General features: G+C 58.0%; 2 protein-coding genes across 17 annotated transcripts in view; one reads left to right on the top strand and one right to left on the bottom strand.

The window, feature by feature from the left end:
• Positions 1 to 16,440, top strand: CUNH10orf105 (chromosome unknown C10orf105 homolog). 8 transcript variants are annotated; one of them, XM_040485309.1, is made up of 2 exons: positions 1 to 242; positions 14,484 to 16,440. In XM_040485309.1, the coding sequence occupies exon 2, from the start codon at positions 14,489 to 14,491 to the stop codon at positions 14,855 to 14,857; it is 369 nt and encodes a 122-aa protein (XP_040341243.1). In that variant the 5' UTR covers positions 1 to 242; positions 14,484 to 14,488; the 3' UTR covers positions 14,858 to 16,440. The 8 variants fall into 8 exon arrangements, with proteins under 8 accessions (XP_040341243.1, XP_040341245.1, XP_040341241.1 ...); XM_040485311.1 differs by lacking the exon at positions 1 to 242 and adding an exon at positions 10,928 to 11,165; XM_040485307.1 differs by lacking the exon at positions 1 to 242 and adding an exon at positions 11,230 to 11,780.
• Positions 1 to 19,691, bottom strand: part of CDH23 (cadherin related 23) — a 420,227-nt gene that overhangs the window by 76,839 nt on the left and 323,697 nt on the right. For all 9 annotated transcript variants that reach the window (XM_040485294.1, XM_040485295.1, XM_040485296.1 and 6 more), the window contains 5 exons: positions 17,977 to 18,125; positions 9,274 to 9,334; positions 8,196 to 8,344; positions 3,047 to 3,182; positions 1,102 to 1,490 (listed from right to left, as the gene is read on the bottom strand). In XM_040485294.1, coding sequence (XP_040341228.1) covers positions 1,102 to 1,490; positions 3,047 to 3,182; positions 8,196 to 8,344; positions 9,274 to 9,334; positions 17,977 to 18,125 — 884 coding nt within the window. The remainder of the gene's footprint in view (positions 1 to 1,101; positions 1,491 to 3,046; positions 3,183 to 8,195; positions 8,345 to 9,273; positions 9,335 to 17,976; positions 18,126 to 19,691) is intronic.

The raw sequence follows: 19,691 nt of genomic DNA, 5'->3' as shown, positions 1-19,691 counted from the left end.
GAGGGGGCCAGACGGGCGAGTGACAACGTCCTACCCACCGGGCGGAGGCCACCCCGCCCCCAAGCAGCCCCGCGCTCCCGTCAAACCAGAGTCCTCGCTACTCCCAAACTTTCTGCCTACTTCCCCACTTCCTTGTCGCTCCCTCTGCCCGGCAGAACCTCCCCGTGAAGCTCTGTCGGCCCAAACCCTACTTCTTTCTCAGATCTCATTCAGATGCCACCTCTGCCGGCTTCCCCAGCCAGGTAAGATCCCTCTCGCTCGGGCCTCAGGCAGCAACATCACACCCGCGTTGTAGTTCTCTTTACATCTTCCCTTGTGGTGCCCTGATGTGCACCCTTGATTACGCCTGATTCTCCTCTCAGTCTCAGGACTCTGAAGGCTGGGAACGCTTGTTCATCTTTGTGAACCCAGTATTCCCTAGGATAAGGCCTGTACACTGTGCACTTGCCTATTTTTAAAATTTTTTTTAATGTTTATTTATTATTGAGAGAGAGAGAGAGAGAGAGCATGAGCAGGGGAGGGGCAGAGAGAGGGGGAGACACAGAATCCGAAGCAGGCTCCAGGCTCCAGGCTCCGAGCCGTCAGCACAGAGCCCGACGTGGGGCTCGAACTCACAAACTACGAGATCATGACCTGAGCCGAAGTCGGTCGCTCAACCAACTGGGCCACCCTGGTGCCCCTACGCTTGCCTATTTTCAAAGAGGGGAGGCCGAGAAAAGACACGTTAAAGCAAAGATGGAAGAGTAAGATCCGGACGGTAGATGAGAGACTGGCTGCTACCGAGCTAAGACTAGCTACTGTGATGAAGCACTTTATATCTGAGCTTCCTAACAGCCAAGGTAAAAAGAGAAATGTGATGACTTACCTAGCTGTCGTTGTCTGGTAACAAGAAGGTTACCGGGTTGCCTATGTATAAACTTTACCTTACCCCTGAATATGGAGAGGAATGTTTCCTAGGGATATTTATCTCAAAGACACTTTATGACGAAGAGGAGAGTGCCATGCATATTGAAGGAGCTCAATAAATGTTGGTTAGCTGTAAAAGGATTGAGCTTCCTGCCCCTTAGAGCCCTTGCTGTGTCTGCTCCCAGTCTCCCTCACCGTGATGGAATCTATCTTGAAGAGGGCTTTGGCCTGGGTGCTGGTATAGGCGTCGAAGCGGTAGGTGATCTGATTGAGGTTGTCAATGGAGTAGGCCTGGACCCGCACAATCTCGGTGCCCAGGGCCAGGTTCTCCAAGATGGCAGCCTCGTAGGAGGCATTGGAGAACTGCACAGCCTCGTCCAGCTCGTTGAGCAGAGTGATGTAGACGCTGCAGAAGCCCTGGTTGAAGGGGGGTGCCTGGTCGGTGGCAGACACGTTCATCAGGTAGCTGGTTTTGGTCTCATAGTCCAGGTAATCCACAGTGATGATAAGCCCCGTGCTCTCGTCAATCTCAAACTTCCCCTCCGCGCCGGACAGAATGCGGTAATTCACCAGGCCACCGTCCCCTGTGGGAACACCCAAGAGGTTGTGCTGTCCCAGACCGGTGTGGGGCTGCCCTGGGGCTTCCCAAGGTGCCGCCAGCACACCTGCTGCTGACCCTGAGGGACACAGGGTGAGGGGCCTTGGCCGGCCTGCCCGGTGTGCACCGTCCCCCACCCCTGTGGGCTGGGTTGTCCCAGGAGCAGCGGCAGAGGACGGGGTCAAGGTCTGTGTGGACAGCAAGGCCCAGCACACACAACCCCTCTGGGGCTTGGCTTTGGCATGAGAGAGGCACTGGTGGGATTTGGTTCTGCTTCTGGAGCCTCCAAATTCAAGTTCAGGTATCTCCCTTGGGTATTTGGACATTAGGGATCTCTTGTAGGGGGAACTTTCATCTACAAAGTGTCAGACAGGGGCAGCATCCTCAGAAGTGACCGACACTCCATGTGGCCCCTCCAGCCAAAGGGTTCTAGTAACAGGGATACCTCCCCGGCCCCACGCCGCCCCCCACTCCTCCACTTCAAACCCTTGGCCTCAGCGTGCTCTTCAACAGGAGTTCGAGTTGGGATTCCTCAGGCATTGAAGGGAATGGCCATAAAACCACTCAGGAAATCTCAGACTTCCTTGAAAGCATTTGCAAAGCTCGGGATGGATATACATCTTTCTGGGATTTTTCTAGGGAGGGATGCACAGCTCTCACTAATTTCTCAAAAGGATTCCTGACCCAGAAAAGGCCACGAAGCAGTGGGCAACGGTGACGTGTGGGATCTGACTCGTACGAAAGTGCCATATAAGGAATGGCAACCGACCTGAGAGTTTTCAGGCCTATTGCTCCCGCCACCCCATCCTGTGCCCCAGCGGGGCTGAGGGTGCAGAGAGGGGCTGACATGAGGTGACGCTGGGGGGCTGGGAAGCTGGGAGCAGCTCAGGGAGCCTCTCCAGGGGGGCAGTGGACCCCTAGGAAAGGGTCCCACTCTGGCTGCATCCCTGGCTGGGGGTAGTGGCCCACATAGCTGGGCCCCATGAAGAGGGCCACAGTGACCTGGCCCCATTCTCCTTTGTTGTGCACTGCCACCTGGGGCCCTCTCTGGCGCTCAGGGTCCTTGGCGAGGTCTCGACTGCCTTCAGAGCATTGCAGAACCCTGCCCTTTGTGGAGCAAGTGTGTGTCAGGCCCTGAGCTAGGCCTGTAGGACATGGAGCCGCTTCTGGCTGGAGCAGCAGGCTTCAGCCAGCTGTGTGACAAGTCCTTTACCTCCCCCAGCACTGCCCCGCCCCCGGCCAAAGGCTAGCCAGGAGCTGCGGGTCCCCCAGTGAGAAACCTAGACTTTCCAAGCTTGGGACCTACCCTCTCTCCATCTGGAGACTGGGACAACTCCCTGACTTCAGTCCTTCTAGGCCTGTGCATCTGGTGGGGATGCTACCAGGACTGTTCCCGAAGCCCCTCCCCAGCTTGGGAGCTGCTGGATGGGGGAGCCCGAGCCATCCCAAGGAAGACAGGCTCCACAGGAGCAGGAGGGATGAGCTGGGGGGGGGGGGTCACTCTAGGGAGCCGGACTCCCCTGTTTCCCCAGCCGGCCTCACCAGTGTCTCGATCTGTGGCTCGGACGACGATGACCGATGTGCCGATACCCGCGGTCTCTCGAAGCCCCAGGCGGCTGTACTGCTGCTGTGTGAACACGGGGGCCTCGTCATTGACATCCTCCACATACACTATCACCTGTAGGAGCCAGACCGGGGGTGGAAGGTCAAGGTTGGGTGGAGACCCGAGAAGTCCAGGGCTGGGCCCACCTGGGCCTGCATGTGTGGCCGCTGCTCTTCCGGGCCAGCGGTGAGCTCTCTATGGAAGGCCTGGGGCTCTCTGGTTGGTCACCATGTCCCCCGACCTTGCACGGTGCCGGGCATGGGGCAGGTGCTCAAACATCATTTTCTCGTTCTCTTGGTTCCGCCACTAACCCTGTGGGAACCCGTGACTCTTTGTGGCCGTCAAGTTTCTCAGCTATGACACAGTAACGTATCGGCGTCATGATTCATGCTCTGAGCCATTTCCAGGGTTGTTATGAAGACAAAACCAGCCAGGCCTTGCAAAAGTACTTAAAAAGTTGAAAGTGACCCCATTCAAACATCAGCAGAGGACGCTGGTGCTCAGACCCCTGTGGATGCTCAGGCACCTTCTCTGAATGTTCTTGCTGTCTGCGGCCAGGAACCGTGGCTCTCTTTGGGGGACTAACCCCAGCCCACCCAGGCTGCTGAACACCAACACCCAGAGAGCCAGAAGTGCCTGGGGATTCTGTCCACCCCACCCCCCCAACACGCACCCCAGGGGCGGTCCTTAGCCAGTGGCTGATGGGCGTGGAGTATAACCACTGGCTTCCTCAGCCCTGATTGGGTCCTTGGAGTGAGTCTCTCCAGAGCTCTCTGTGGGACTGAGCCAAAGTTCCCACAGGGCGGCCCTTCCTTCCTGGTCCCATGCCCCTTTTGGCAAATTCTCCTGGGGATCCTTTCTCCTTACCACCTTCACAGCAACTCTTGTCTCAGGATTTGCTTCTGAGGATCCTGGCCAAGAAAGTGCCTATATCCGAACTGCAGAATTAGGCACAGTTTTCATCACTGCTTAGGTGTACTTTCTAATTGCTCTTTAATTTTTTTTTTTTCAACGTTTATTTATTTTTGGGACAGAGAGAGACAGAGCATGAACGGGGGAGGGGCAGAGAGAGAGGGAGACACAGAATCGGAAACAGGCTCCAGGCTCTGAGCCATCAGCCCAGAGCCCGACGCGGGGCTCGAACTCACGGACTGCGAGATTGTGACCTGGCTGAAGTCGGACGCTTAACCGACTGCGCCACCCAGGCGCCCCTCTAATTGCTCTTTAAAGAACATGTGTCTGTGCGGAACAGAACGAAAACAGTTTAAGAGCTGTTAGTGGAGAGAGAGTCTGTGGCTAGAGATCAGGGTCATGGCTCTTCCTTTTGCCACACCACCTGCCCCTGCCCCTCACCTACACACAGGGGCACGGGGAGGGTCTGGCCCAGGATGGGCAGGACCAGGTCTGTGTCCAGAAGGAGCAGTGTGGTAGGGAAGGGGCGCGTGTCACAGAGCGCTGGTGCTTAAGGAGCCACAGGGAGGCCCAGGGCCTTTGCCTCTTCTCCAAGATGGGGGGGACCGTGCCCCAGGCAATGTGAGAGCACGAACATTGGGTTTCTGGTTCATCGCTGCCTTTGGGATCAGCCCTGGGTTCTTTAACTGTTATTATTAAATTTATTTAGAGAGAGAGAGAGGGGGAGAGAGAGAGAGGGAGAGAGAGGGAACGCCAGCATGAGAGAGCAGGAGCAGGGGAGAGGGAGAGAGAGAGAATCTCAAATAGGCTCTGCACTGTCAGTGCAGAGCCCGGCGCGGGGCTTCATGCCAAGAACCGTGAGATCACGACCCGGGTTGAAGCCAAGAGTTGGATGCTTAACTGAGTGAGCCACCCAGGCACCCCTACTCTGGCTTTTCTTCTGGGCTTAGCTGGAAAGTTGCTGAAGAAAGTGAAGGGGCTTCTGTTAGCACAAGCACAAACGGTGGCCTGACCAGTAGAGGACTTGGGGGCTGGGGGAGGCTGGTAGCAGACGTAGGGGGGCAGAGAGGCACATGTGGGCAAAGGTTTCTCTACTTCCCTGCTCTTGGGGTTCCTGAGCCCTGCTGTGTCATCACATTTTCATGTCCAGACGCCCAGAACCCACTATGCAAACTAAAGTGCCCGCCCCGGAGTGCAGCTGCTTACGAACTGGAACCTTCTAAGTCTGGCTTCACCAAGAACTTGGCTGGGAAGATGCTGGGTGGGGTGGGTGTGGGGGGAATTTGCATGGACGAATTTCGGGAACTCTCTTTCTGTAAACAGAAACTAACCATCCATCTTTCAAAACCGTCAGCCTTCCCCTTCCCGAGTCTGCTCGTCCAAATGGCCTTTCCTCCAAGGGTCGTGGGGACAAAACCAGGGCCAGTCTGCCAGCACGATAAGGAGGACGGAGGTGGCATGGAGCCTGGGTGTGGCCCGTTCTTCTATGAGGCTGTCTCCATACCTCTAAGCCTCTTGTTGGTTTCAGCCTTGTTTTTAGCAGCAGAGACAGGAGGCAAAACGGTGTGGTTTACAAACCTGAGAGACACAGATGTACAGGAAACGCCCAGGTCTGCCAAAATCTTGTGAGCAGGAGGGCTCAGCGACCGAACCACCAGGCTCCCTGGAGAACCAGCCCCACTGTCTGCCCAGCGCTGTGCCCTCCAACAGGGACAGGGGAGGAGATGTGTGCACAGGCGTGTGCAAAATCGCAGTGTGCATGTGAGGTCCCCGGTCTCTAGGGGGACTTTCTGTGCTCCCGGGCCCTGGTCTCTGAAGCGGGAACTGGAGAATAGAGTGGTGCCTAGGGGCCGTCTCCACTGCTGCTGGGCAAGTGAATCTGGGGCAAAGCTGGAGTCCCCACACTGTCTTCAGGGAAGCTCCCAGGTTTCCTGGGGCCCAGAGGTGTGGCGGCTGTGTCTTACAAGGGCTATCAAGCCCCCGCCCTGGGTGCCGGCTCCTAAATTCCCACGTTAAAATGACTCGGGTTTTGGGCAGCGGTCTCTGTGCTCCGAAGGGCCTGTATATAGGGCAGCACGGTGTAGTGCCTGAGAGCACAGACCTGCCTGGACGGCCGGGGCGTGAAGCCCAGCTCTACCCTTACTGCTATGGGACCCTAAGCATGTTGGCCAACCCCTCTTTGCCTCAGTCTACTCCTCTGTACAATGGGTATAACAACAACGCCTCCCTCGTAGGGCTGTTAGGAGGGTTAAAAGAGTTCAATGACAGGGGCGCCTGGGTGGCTCAGTCCATTAAGCGTCCTACTCTTGATTTTGGCTTAGGTCACGATCTCAAGTTCGTGAGATCGAGTCCTGTGTCGGGCTCTGTGCTGACAGGGCAGAGCCTGCTTGGGATTCTCTCTCTCTCTCTCTCTCTCTCTCTCTCTGCTCCTCCCCACCCTCCTCCTAAAAAAAAAAAAAAAAATTTAAAAAAGAAAGAGGAAAGGGTTCAAGGACAGAAAGCACTTAGAGTTCACATGAGGGTTTGCTCTTCCTCATGGCCCATGGGGAGAGGACAGAAAGGAGCGTGGCCAAGCAGGTGTGCTTCTCAGTGTCTCATCCCTGCGCTGACCGTCACAGCCTGGCTTCGATCTATATGCCCTGGGGCACTGCACACCATTTTGTCTACCAAGGTTGGTGGCTAAAGGAGGTTTGCAGTCACAATGCTGAGGCCGACAGGGGCAGACCCTGGAGAGAGTGCCCACCTGCTCCCGGGAGGGTGGGGAGTGAGGGGCCACAAGGGGGGCCGTGATCAGGAAGCCAAAAGTCCAGGGAGCCAACCCGAGCTACCCTGACATCAGTCACTCTGCGGCCTGAAGTCGGCTCCACAAACAGCAAGCCGTGACGCGAGTGCGCTAATCAGCACGCGAGCAAGCGATTCGCAGTCGTGCAGGTGAACGTGGCCGTGGGGGAATGCCCCGGGGCACGTGGTGCGACCGGCAGTCACCAGGGCGCTGGAATCATTCCAAGCAGCCCCAAGGTGTGAAAGCCCAAGGGGTGTGACTCCCTGAGCCGTCCGTGCCTGGACAGACCCTCACTCAGAGGGGCAGCTGTAAGGACCCAGGTTTCTGTTTCCATCTCCTCCTGGGGCAAAGCTGCGGGGGCATCAGCAGATGGGCCAAGGCCGAGTCACCTACTCTCTAGCGCCTCCCGCATGATGGTGACCCAGGCTTCTGTTCATTGTTTCCAGCCCCGGGGAAATAGCGGGGTGGAGATGTGGCTGATAAGAAGCTCATACTCAGTCCTGGGTAAAAGTCCCTGCCTGCTCCCCACCCCGGCTTTTCCCACCTTCCTCCTACTCTTCACCTTTGGGGTCTGACTCACTTTCCACCTGGTGCTGGGGAAGGGGCTGTGAGCTGCTGAGTGTGCAGTGGGGGTAGGGTGGGGTGGCCTCGAGAGGTCGTGTCCTTTGCCTCAGCCATCCCTCTGCCACGGGGCAGAATAGTGTATAAACCGACCCAGCCACTAGGGGTACCGGTGTGTCTGTTTTCGACCATTCGGGAAGATCAAGGTTAACCTGATTTCAGCCGCGTAGGGCAGAGGCTCGAGGTGAGTGAGGGTGGGCGGAAAAGAATACGTTTGTTGCAGCAGCCGGGAGCGGTAACTGGAATATTTTGGGGGACACTTTCAATGGGAAGTGCGCGGAGCCTGGACTCAGGAGTCCTGGCTCAAGTCCTGGTCCGGCACTAGCGACGCCTCTGTGCCTCAGTTTCCTCACGCAGACTGAAGTTGGCAACGTCTCTATTTCCGAGATCGTAACTGTGAGATTTCCCTAGCGAGTGGCGTGGCTGTGGGGGTTAGCAGGGTAAGGACACCCCTCCTGTCTCTTAGGACCGACATCGGTATCGCTGACCCCCTTCCACATCTGGAGAAACTGAGGCTCAGAACAAAAGGACGCTTCCAAGATCCCAGGCTGGGCTCTGGCCTCCTCGACCACACACCTAGCCCCGGGTCACTCAGCAACTAAAACCAGTGGCTCCCGGCCCCCACCGAGCCTTAGCTGGTGGCCATCTCTGGTCCAGCTGTGGTCTCGGCCCAGCTCTGAGGCCACTGCTGAAGGGGAGGTAGGGCTTCACGGCCTGCTGACTGGCTATGTGCCAGCCCCTCCCCCCCCCCCCCCCCCCCCCCCCCACCTTACCCTGACGGAGCTCCGCATGGGGCCCAGGTCATGGTTGTAAGCCTCCACTATCAGCACGTGGGATGAGTTCCGTTCTCGGTCCAGGGGCCGGGGCCCTCGCATCAGGAGTCCGTTGCCGACATGGATCCGGAAGTTGTTGCCATGGTTACCTGTGCCGAGGGACAGAGGAGATGCATGGGCTCTGGCCTGGAGCAGGACATGGGATGTTCATAGCATGGCGATGGGGAAAATGTGGGGCCCGGACCCCTAGAATGCTGACCCCGCACAGAGGTCTCAGCAGCCTGGACAAAGCCTATGATGGCAAGAAGGCCTCTGCCTCACGCTGCCCTGGCCTGGCAGGATTTGAGGGAGGGGACGGGAGCCCACCTTGTACCCTCCTTATGGGAAGGCTGGGGGTCCCCTGAGACCCCTATATGACGTTTCAGGGGATTCAAAATTTCAGAAGGATCTGGGACAGTACAAGAAGAGACACAAAGGCAAGTTCTCTGTGGGCTGTTGAAGTGAGGATTTTGTGTATATCTTTGGGCTGGTCCAGGACTTTCCACTGTCCTGGGGTAAGAGCATGCCAATTTTCCGCTGGGGGGTCCACCCTCCTCCACCATCAGTCCACGTGCTTTGCGCAGGGGTGGTTTTACCCCCGATTCCAAGAGCGGGCAGATCGGCGTATTTCAATCTCTGGCCAATAGTAATCGGGTCAGGGATGGTCACGTGATGCTGGCTGGCCCAACGAGACTCCTGGCCAGCTCGCCGAGGGCACCTTCCCAGTGTCTGAGTGATGTTGGGCTGGTGACAATGTCTGGGGGGCTCACTGCCGGGGGCCGCCCTCCCCCAAGGCCCCCTCTGTCAGGGTGATTTCCCACTCGAGGCACTCCAGGAGGACAGCAATCAAGCGCAGCAGGCTCACTTCAAAGACACCCAACTTGGTGCGAACGATCAGAGAATGTCCCTTTCCCCCCTCTGCCCGCCGCCCGTGTGTGTGGCTTGTATGGCGCCTAAGGCTTCCTTGGCCTCCCTTCCCAGACTCCCGGCAGCCTGGAGAAGCTCGGCCCTCCTCAGCGCAGGAGGGCAACCCACTCACCGTGAAGGATGCGGTACCACACGCGCCCAAACTCGCCCTCATCCGCATCTGTGGCTTTGAGCTGAGGGAGAATGAGACATGTCAACCCCTGAACGCCATCCCACGGGGAGAGGAGGCGCCGGTGAAGCCCCTCTCCCGCCCTCCACGCCGCCCCCAGCCCATCCTGGACAACGTGTGGTTGCCCACAGAAGCCGGGGGAGCGTCAGAGGCGAAGGACATGCCCGTCTCGACCCCCACAAGGACGCCTGTTGAGGGCTCTATGCTGCCCTGTCCTGGCAGGGGACCCGTCAGCTCTGCCCCTTGATCCTCCACCAGGGTCTTGGGGAGGGTGGGGGAGAGGGTGGAGGGTGGCACACTGGAGCTCTCTAGATCCAGGCTTGATTAGGTCAGCCCACGGGAGCCTGCCTTCCTCCTTCCTCCTTCTGAGACCCCAGGAGCCTCATCTGGGGTGGGGCTGGACGTGCGGCTGCACCTCGCCCCCAGTTTTCCCGGGTGGAAGCCATTCTGGCCACGCTGAGTCCCGGCTGGGCACCAGGTACCGAAACAGCCACTTGGCGGAACCCCAGAAATCCCACCTCCCGCCAGGTGGCTCCGTACTCAACCACCCATGCGTTCACTCCGGTCTATTTCAGGTCACCGGGGCTTGTGGGCTGTCCCTGGTGGGACCTGGGGCGTGCTGTTCTCACTCAGAGACCCCACCCAGGGTCTCTCCGTTTTCACAAGGAGTCCAGCCTCGAGGCTGCTGGCAGAGTCACCGCCAGCCCCAAGGCGGGTCCTGTCGAACCAAGAACCGAACACCTACTCTACTGCCAGGTGCCTGAAGCGAGCTGAGGTCGCTCCCCCGCAAGGTGATGCAGGAAGAGGCCCGACGGCATGGCCGGGCGGACTCGGGGCCTCGGCGTGTCGTCTCGAGTTGTGGCGAATTGCCTTGTGATGCCCTGGACCTCTCGCTTCTGGACCTGCGCTCTTCTCTCCACCTCTCACCGCAGCACCGAGGCTGCCGGGTCCTTACTGACCGGGGCCAGCGGTGGCTGGTCTGCGAGGGGGGCACCTCATCAAAACTGAGTCAGTCTACTCCTTCGCTGAGATTTTGGACCTTGGGCCCAGAGAAAGAGCGAGTCCACCTTCCTACTGGTGAGAAGTGGGAGTATCTGAGCTCATTTTCCACAACTCCCTCCTCACCAGCTCTGCCCCAGCCACACGGATCTCCCTGCTGGTTCTTGAATGCCAAGCACATGTTGTTTCCTCCACCGGCCAGCTCTCCCTCCGGGTTTGTGTTATACTCGCGCCCTCATCGCCTTCAGGTCTCTGCTCAAATGTCATCTGTTCCCTGACTGCTGTATGTGGAGCTGCAGCCCCCCCCCCACCCCCCACCACTCCAATACCCAGGCTGTCCCCACCCCCATCAGCTTCTGATATACTATAACCTTGTTTACTATCTATATTCCCACGGAGAGAAGGGACTTTGTCCACTGCTATATCCTCAGTCTCTGGAACAATGGCCCAGGCACCATGACCTCTGTGCTGTATTTCTGGGAGCTTGGGCGGGGGAGGGGGGGGTCCTCGACGGGGAAGCTGCTTACGACTTAGGCTCCTTTGCAGGCAGCTGGCTGCTGGGGAGGCTCTGGCTTCCGGGAAGAAAGAAGATTGGGGAGGGGTGTGTGTGTGTGTGTGTGTGTGTGTGTGTGTGTGTGTGGTGCGGGAGAGCTGGAGAAACACCACCTGGAGGGTCTCCAAGGGCCCACCCAAACTATAAGGAACATAGCCACGGCTGGCCTTCAACTCTGTGCTTTCTGCCCTAAGATCTCTTTGACCTTTGAAAACATCGCTCACCCCTCCCTTCTGCAGCGAGACACCTTCAAAGGGCAGGTGCTTTTCTGGGAAGCTGAGTGGTAAGCCTGGGAGGTGAGGGGCGCAGGGGTGCAGGAGGGGAGGAGGGGCCCGGGAGCTGCCAGGGCCTATCACCCTGCTGCTGGGCTGTAGCCCCTCTCCTCTCTCCCCTCTCCCGGGTAACCTGGAGGCTGGCAGGCACTGAATAGCAACCCTCTGGCTACCGACCATACCATTCAAACACCCGATGGGGGAAGGTGAGGGCTGCTGCCGGGGCAGTGAAACCCTCCCCGTGACTCCCCCAGGCCTCCACCCTGCCCGCTGAGAGGGCTCCAAGGAGACCGGCTGAAGTGAGGCCCCGGGAAGGCTTGGGGAGCAACTGGGCTCCTCTGCCTGGCTCCCCTCTCCCTCTGCCCAGCCCAGCTGCCATCCCTACCCTTCTTGGCTGTCCCCTCCCCCAAGGCAGGGCCCAAACTCTTCCAGACAAAGCCAGGGCTAGCTGGAGAGTGAGTGAAGACAGCTCGCTCTGCCCAGCCTGGCTGACTGAGGGGCACAGGGCACGGCAGAGGCCGGGGCAAGTTGGGGTCACGGGTGGCACCCGGTGCTACTTGGGCCTCTCTTGCACAGCTAAGAAGACCTGTCTACCCAGCCTGGGACTGCTGAGCGCTGGCTCTGAGGTCAGAGTTCGGGGAGCTGCAGGAGAAGGTGTGGTGAGGAAAGTGGGGCCAGACCCTTGCTGGGGGACTCTGGGGGAGGGTGTGAGGGTGCGTGCAGACCTGGGGAGTCCTTCTGCTTTCTGCAGAGTGGAAACAATGCCCAGCGAAGGACGGTGGCTGGCCCAAGGCCACACAGCAAAATGTACCCTGAGGTTAGTTCTTCTGTTCCAGCAGGTGCTGTTCTAGGGACTTCTGAGGGAAAAAAGAACGTTCTTGACTGAGCTTGCAGAGATACGTCTAAAGCAGGGGCCTGCCAGTGTGCCTTGGGCTTGCGGGCAGGGAGAAGCTTCACCTGCTCTCGAGATCATTCCTAGCCTCGGTCTGGTGGAGGCCTCTTTTCCCTGCAACCAGCTGACCCTTGGTGGATCAGAGGGATTGTAAAAGGATCTGGTAGCTGGTTTTGCTGTGTGTTCCAGGGAGGGTGGCTTGATGTCTTCAAGCCCTTTAGAATCTCTCGCTTCCAAGAAAACTACTAAGATGCTAGTTATAGCCTCACGTGCCTTTTTATTAAAGTGCTTCCCCCAAGGACTGGAGTCTGGGCCAGCTTTGCTGGTCTGATAGGGTCCCCAGACTCATGTGACAGCCTTGAAATACTGTCCGGACTAGCAGGATTGAGACTTCTCCCGCTTCAGATTGCCCAGGGTAGGAGAGGGGGCACGTTTTCTCAGTTTTCTCCCTGTGGTGGGCACACCCCATCCCTTTTCCATGCTCATATTCAAGGGACGGCCAACCACATATGGCCGCCCAGCTGGCGTGCTCTCTAGGCCCGATGCCTGAAAGGCAGCGGCCCCGGGCAGCTAGACGGGCATCAAAGTTTCCAGCTGGGAGCCGGGAGGGGTCGTGTTCTGTCTGGAAACGTGGGAAGGAGTGGTAGCAGGGAATGGGTGGGAGGCGGGCTGTGCTGTGTGCCCTCAGTTGGCCGGGCGCGGGGTGAGGCTGCGAGCAGGAAGGAGGCCGGGAGCTGGGAGTTAGGTCCCGCCGCCATTGGTGAGTGCCCGGGGTAGGGACAGGGGCTCCAGAGGGTGGGGCGGGGGGGCCCTCTCCACTCCCCACTGCCTGCTGACACGGGCTCTGGGCAACCCACATACAGAGCCTTGGCACAACTCTGCAGAGCGTCACGCTAGAAACTCAACCGTAAGTTTACTCTAAGCTACAAGCCGGGAGAAAGGGGGAAAACTGCTGTCCCCGCCGCACGGAAGTATCTAAGGTCAAAGAGAAATAAAGGATTTTTTTTTTTTTTTTGGCCCTCTTTTGGACTTCCTGTCCTGCGTTTGTAGAAATCAAACATCATCAGTGCTGGCCTGAGAGCTGGCGGTGGCCCGCTTGCGTGTTTTGTTTGGCCTGTTGTAGTGTTTTATGTATTTGAAAATTCATTGCACATTTTTTTGGAGTCGAGTTTGTTTAACTTTGGCACCATATCCCCCTTCCTGTGCCCCTCTCCTGGTTTAACCAAATTTGAATTACTTGCCAACATTTAAACGCCAGGAACGTTTGCCTGAAAAATCCAGATTTCTGGCTTCTCTTGGGAAACCGGAAAGAGCCGGGCCTGCGTTCTATCAGCCTGGCCGAGGCACCGCCACCTGCTTGAGGGTCCTCTGTCACAAGTTATCTACCGGCCATGCGCTCTAAGGATTTTTATTTGCAACCCCAGACCTATCCAACCAGAAGCTCAGCCTGATTTTCCATCTACAAAGGTTGTTTGCTGAGCTCCCTTTAGCGGGATGGCCGTGACTGATAACAGGTACCTGGGGTCTGGAGGGGGAGTCAACCGTGTAGCTCTTTGTGGGTTCCCACCTGTTCTCAGAGCTGCTCAGTGATCTCCGAGGATTGGGAGCCACAGGGCCAGGAGTCAGGGAACCTAGTTCTGGTCTTCGCTTGGCCACTGGCTCACAGCATGGGCTTGGCCTTCCCTTGCTGGGGCCTCAGTTTCTTCCTTGTCATGGGAGCAGGTTGGGTCACACTGGGAAGCACCAGCAGGAACGCCCATGGGGCGAGGCAGGTGAAATAAGGTGTGTGGCGGGCCTGTGAAGGAGTGCGGTGACCTGGGGGCCAGAGACCTCTCTAAAGGGGACAAAGGCTGCTCAGCCTCAGCTACTGAGTGCCAGGCAGGAACTGGCTGCCAGTGTGGCAATTCTCAAATTTCAAGAGCAGCCGGACATTCAGACAGCCATGTGAAATCCCTTCGTTTTGGGTTTGTGACTTTAAAAATACTCGTGATTAATTGACATTTACAAAAACACGATAAGGACCCAATGAAATGTACCTGCGGGCCCCCAGGTTGCAGCCCCAACATTAGATAATTTCTAGGGCCTTTGCCAGCTGCAGCATCCTATAACTGATAACTTGTTCCTGGTCACAGAGCAAGCTACTGATGGAGTTGGTCTTATATCCCAGGATTTCAGGCAGAAGACTAGTGTAATTCACGAGGATTGATTTAAAAATGCCAGAAGGCATCACCCTGCTGCCTCCTCTGTAGCAAGTGGGCCGGGGGTAGAGCAGAAAGGGGACCTGGGTTCAGGCCCAGTTCTATCACTTTCTGCTGTGTGACCTGAGACTTGTCACCTCTCTGGTCCTCACTGTTCTCACCTGTACAATGGCTGTGATGCTGTCTGCGGCTAGTTTAGCAGCACCCAGCCCCCATCAACGTTCCCCTTCCTGTTGCAGGAGCCATGAGCACACGGGGTCCCAGCCCCCTCACCTTCCTCACCGCCCCTGTCACTGCCGGCAGTCCCACAGAGGCAGCTGACCCCCTCCCGGCGCTACTCGCCCTGGCCTGCATCTTCCTTCTGCTGGCCAGCTGTCTGCTCTTCATGACCCTCTGCAAACCGGCCGCTCTGGACCCGAGCCGCAGGGCTCGGGAGTGCCTGCCCCACCACCCCGGGAGCCCCAGCGAGCCCCAGCTCAGGCTCTGGAAGCGCCTGGGCTCTCTGCGCCGCTCCCTGCACAGCTTCCGCAGAGGCAGGCCTGCTCCCAGACGCCCCCTGCCGGGCTGCGAGGACAACCTCGACTGTGACTGCACGGAATCTACCAAGATGTGATGGGGCGTCCCCGCCACCCAGGACCCACCAGAGGATCCTCCTGCCGCGGACACAGCCTGGAACCAGGGACTGCAGAAGGACCTGGGCCACACGCTCAGCCACAGTGGTCCCCTGTGCGTCCAGGCCTGTGGCCTTTCCCAGAGGCAGCCCCTGGAGGAAAGCCTTCCTCTCTGCCGACTCTGCAGCTGCTGCCTGCTGAAAGACTGCTGGGCCAACAGCGGGGTACCTGCAGCCATCTGACCCTCGGCTCCGGGCTCCAGAGGGTACAACCCGGGACCCCCAGCACTCTTCTCTGGCAACCAGGCACCAACCACCTCCAGGAAGCAGTGCCCCTGCTTCCCAACAGAAGTCCTGCCCACCTTCCAGGTGCCACAGTCCAGCACGGATTCCAGTTTGAGTTGCCGAATGGCCAAAGGTTCCCTCCAGCCAAACGAAATACTCCGTCCACACGGGGGGCAAGGAACTGTCTTGCCCTCTGTGCCAACTCAGTGCCAGAGGCAAGAGGCAAGCCAGCGACTTCTCGCCTTGAAATCTTGGGACCTACCAGCATTCACCTAATAATCCCTGGGAGCAGCCAGCACCCTTGTGGGTCAGATGCCCGCGTGCCTGCTGGGAGGAGGGCGAACAGGAGGCTCTCAACCCTGCCTAGCCAGTCACCCTCCTGGCAGCCATCTTGGTGGCCCCCCTTCAAGGCGCCTATGTCACAATGGACCAGGAAGGGGCTGAGAATGGGTTAAAGAGCTCCTTGTGAGGCCAAGGAGCTGTGCTGTGTCAAAGCGGTGGGAGGCATTGCCAGAAGCCAGAGGTGATGCCACCTGGGCTCCGAGGACACATCACAGCGTTCCTGCCTCGCCCAGGGCAGGAGGCCTCCTCCTTTTCGGGTAGGAGGGTCCAGACCTCTCCGGGACAGCTGTGGGACCTCAGGTCTGGACCACACTAGGGATGCTATCTGAGTTTTTGGCAATTGTGCCATTGACTGGCTACCTGTCAAAGCAATCCTACCCTAGAGTGGGCTTCTCGGAATTCCAAACCCCCAACTCTCCCCACAGGGTGCGGCTATGCACTCGGGGTCCCAAATCTGGAGGGTGGACGGACGGGGTATGAGCTGCCTAGTTCCTGCCACCTGCGTCCTGCTGCAGGGCTGCCGGGACCCACCTTGCTGTGACTCCCAATGCAGCCAGCCAGGTCTTCTCAGGAAGTGAGCTCCAGCTTTGCCACCCCCCAGCTCCAACACCATCGCTGGTTTCCAACCGCTAGCTAGATAAAGCCACGGCTCCTTAGTGTGGTGATCGGCGTCCCCCGGGAGCTGGCTTCAAACTAGCTTTCTAGCCTCACCTCGACCCGAGACTCCAGACAAACTGAACCACCTGTCCCCAGGCCATGGCTTACGCTTCCCAAGGCACCCCCTCCGGGAAGCCCTCTTTGCTCTCCAGCGGAAAGCCACTTTCTGCCTAGAACCACTCCTGCTCCTCACATCTCTCAGAGAAAGGATCACTTCTTCCTGGCATTGGGGGCGATCCACGTCTACGTGTCCTTCCTACAAGCCTGGAAGCTTGCAGAGAGCAAGACCATGTCCAAACCTTCACGTTGCTTCACTGGCTCCAGGCACAGAAGTAGGACGCCTCTGTTTCCCAGGTGAAGGATGGCCCCGTCTGGGTGTGCCCCAACCCCCCAAAGTTTAAGGAGTCCTGGGGAGGTGGGGGGAAGCCATCTTCTCCCTGAGACAGAAGCTTTCTCTCCAGCATGTTGGTGAGGCCCACTGTACCTTCCTTCTAGGTCAGTTTGACACCAGAGAGTGAGGCCAACTTGGCCAGAAACTTCCAAGGCCTTGGAGAAGTCACTAATGCCCGAATTTCTCCCTGAGAAACGGGGAGAATCAGGGCTGCCCTGTATTACTCACGGGCTCTAGAATTTCAGGCTGTGCAGTGTTGTGTAAATAGAAACCAATTCTTCAGGTTTAGAAAGTGGGGCAGGCCTCCTCCCACAGGGGTTTGTTACCCTCTCCCTTCCAGCCTGTGAACTTCTTCCTGGCTCCCTTCCCAGGGCCTCCCTGAGACATCCCAGGATGCACTCGGCCTACAGTCACCGGTGTCATGCCCAGGCCAGTGTCCTGCTCGGTCCTAGGTGTTCTCTTCCTGGAGACTAGGGGGTAAGGCTGCCCTGAGGCCTGAGGAGAAGGAATAGCTGGGGATGGAAAGGGAGGGTGGGGGCTGGGGGGTCCACAAAGCTCTGGCCACACCTCTAGGCATGTCCTCAGTTTGGTCCTGGGAGACTGTCAGTGAGTGGGGTGGCAGGTATTAGGTTAGAGGAGAAGCTGAGGCCAGGAAAACCTCCCCGTTCCTCCTTCTGGAACCACCCCCAGACTCTTGCAAATCCCTGTGGCTTCCTGGACTCTCCGTTCCTCTAGGAGTCAGCACCCTGCTCCCAGCCCATTTCCTGCCTTCCTCCTGCCCCGATGCAGGGAGGTGGATCCACTTCCAGCCCCTTCTGATCCTGGATCCTGGGAGTCTGCCCTGGCGGACAGGCCCAGATTTGCTGTGTTTGGCTCAGCCCCGGCCTCCCACCGCATCCAGCAACGGAGGCCTCCAGGGGGAGGTGGGGGAGGGGACCTAAGCCTCATTTTCAGGTCCTCCCCTTTCTCCTCTGAGCCTCAGAGCTGTCCTGCACCCTGGGCAAAGGAACTCTTTCTTCTCGTGCCTGTTTACTTCCTAAGAGGAGAGCTTTGGCCGAGGGCCCCGTGAAAGCCGCTCTGTTCTGGGCCTAGCTGGGCCCTGCCTCTTCCCCCTCACCTCCTACCGGGGAAAATGTGACAGCTCCATCCACTTGCTGTTCCAAAAAGCCCTCCGGATGGGGTGGGGGAAGAGGAGAGGGCTGTGGGGGAAGGGAGGGAGGCAAGGCCTTCCTTCTGTTTTGCGGGGAACCAGGGTGCTGTCTTAGGCCACAGAAACTAAAGGCCTACCATCCCCAGGAGGGAGGAGGGTGCCTGGCTCCCTCTTTCCCCACTGCCGACCGGATACTTCCGGAGCAGCAGCGGGACCCTCTTCTGTTTCCATCCCTCCACGTGGCAGCCATGCCTGCCCCCAGCCCACCAACAGCCCCAAGGGGCCATGGCCACCTGCCTGCACGATGCTGTGTCCCTCAGGGATGTCCTCGGGGACGCTGGCCTCATAGCTGCTCTGCAGAAAGATGGGCCGGTTGTCGTTCACATCCAGGACGGTGACAAACACGGTGGCCGTCCCCGTGCGCCGCTTACCTACGGGGCCGTTGTCTGTGGGAGTTGAAGGAAGACGGGCTGTTAATGGCTGCCTGAGGGACAGATTTCCTGTTCATCCCACCTGCTCTGGCCGTCGCAAGGGGTGGGGTTCCCCCCCCCCCCTTTTTTAGATTAAGAATAACACTAACAATATCTAACCTGTCCCAGGCGCTATTCTAACTCATGCAGCCCTCAGGAGAAGCATGTGAAGTAGGTGCTGTGATTATTATTCCCATTTTACAGAGGAGGTAACGGAGGCACGAAGTGCTTCAGCCGTGGCCCCTGGAAGATCTACCCGCGTCAGATCCCTGGGAACTTGTGAATGTCAACTTATTAGGAAAAAGTGTCTTTGAAGATGTAATTAAGAGTCTTGAGGGGCGCCTGGGTGGCGCAGTCGGTTAAGCGTCCGACTTCAGCCAGGTCACGATCTCGCGGTCCGTGGGTTTGAGCCCCGCGTCAGGCCCTGGGCTGATGGCTCAGAGCCTGGAGCCTGTTTCCGATTCTGTGTCTCCCTCTCTCTCTGCCCCTCCCCCGTTCATGCTCTGTCTCTCTCTGTCCCAAAAATAAATAAACATTGAAAAAAAAAAAATTAAAAAAAAAAAAAAAAAAAAAAGGAGTCTTGAGATGAGGTATCCTCGACTGCCTGGGTGGGCCACAGGCCCAATGGCAAAGGTTCTTAAAAGCAAAAGGCGGAGGGAGGCCTGAATCGAAGAGAAGGCCAGGTTAAGTCGGAGGCAGAGACCGGAGTTTTGCAGCCACGAACCAAGGATTATTTAGAGCCACCAGAAACGCTTAGAGTCAAGGAAGGATGCCCCTCTAGAGCCTTCAGAAGGGAATGCAGGCCTGCCGACACCTTAATTTTGAACTTCTGGCCTCCAGCGCCATGAGAAAATAAATCTCTAGTCTTTTAAGCTACTCAGTTTGTGGTAATTCGTTACAGCAGCCCTCGGAGACAGATCCAGGAACAGCTCACAAGCCAACTGCTGACGGGGCCAGGCGGGCGAGACCCATGGGGGCACAGGTGGGAGGGGTGACCCCGAGGGCAGCTCTTCTCCGCGCCGGTCCATCGTGGGCCCCGTGACACTAGACCTTCCGATTTCTCCAGAGAAACTGAACCTCTGAGCTTCTAAATAAAATCTCCTGATTTTTAAATGTTCACAACCAACTGTCCTTCTGTACGAAACAAGAGACAGGTCACACATGCCTACGGGACAGATTTGGCCTCTGGACCCTCTGCATTCGGGGGTACAGGCCCTGCTTGATTTCCGAGCCAGAGGTATCCAGGGGCTCTGCCCCCTCAGTTCCCTGCAGGACCCTCCCGGGGCTGGGGAAGGGGCTCAGCCCCATGGACAGCTGTCACGTTGCCCTCCCTGGAGGAAGGAACTTGGGCCCCGTGCTACGCGTCCAGGCGAGGAGAGTCACCCGTAGGGCGGAGCGCAGGCAGCTGGAATTGACTAAGGACCAGGGGTGACTCAGTCCTTCTTCCCGAGGCCAGCTGACCACATGCTGGGGCACAAGTGTCTAACCTGGTCTTGCTCTTTGGAGCTCCTCTCCAAGCCCAGCCTCCCACGGGAGCTCCTG

The sequence above is a fragment of the Herpailurus yagouaroundi genome, unplaced genomic scaffold, assembly GCF_014898765.1.
Source record: "Herpailurus yagouaroundi ecotype Mexico unplaced genomic scaffold, PumYag 163, whole genome shotgun sequence".
Classification (NCBI taxonomy): domain Eukaryota; kingdom Metazoa; phylum Chordata; class Mammalia; order Carnivora; family Felidae; genus Herpailurus; species Herpailurus yagouaroundi.
The sequence above is the reverse complement of the archived record's forward strand: the minus strand, read 5'-3'. Positions and strand labels throughout refer to the sequence as shown.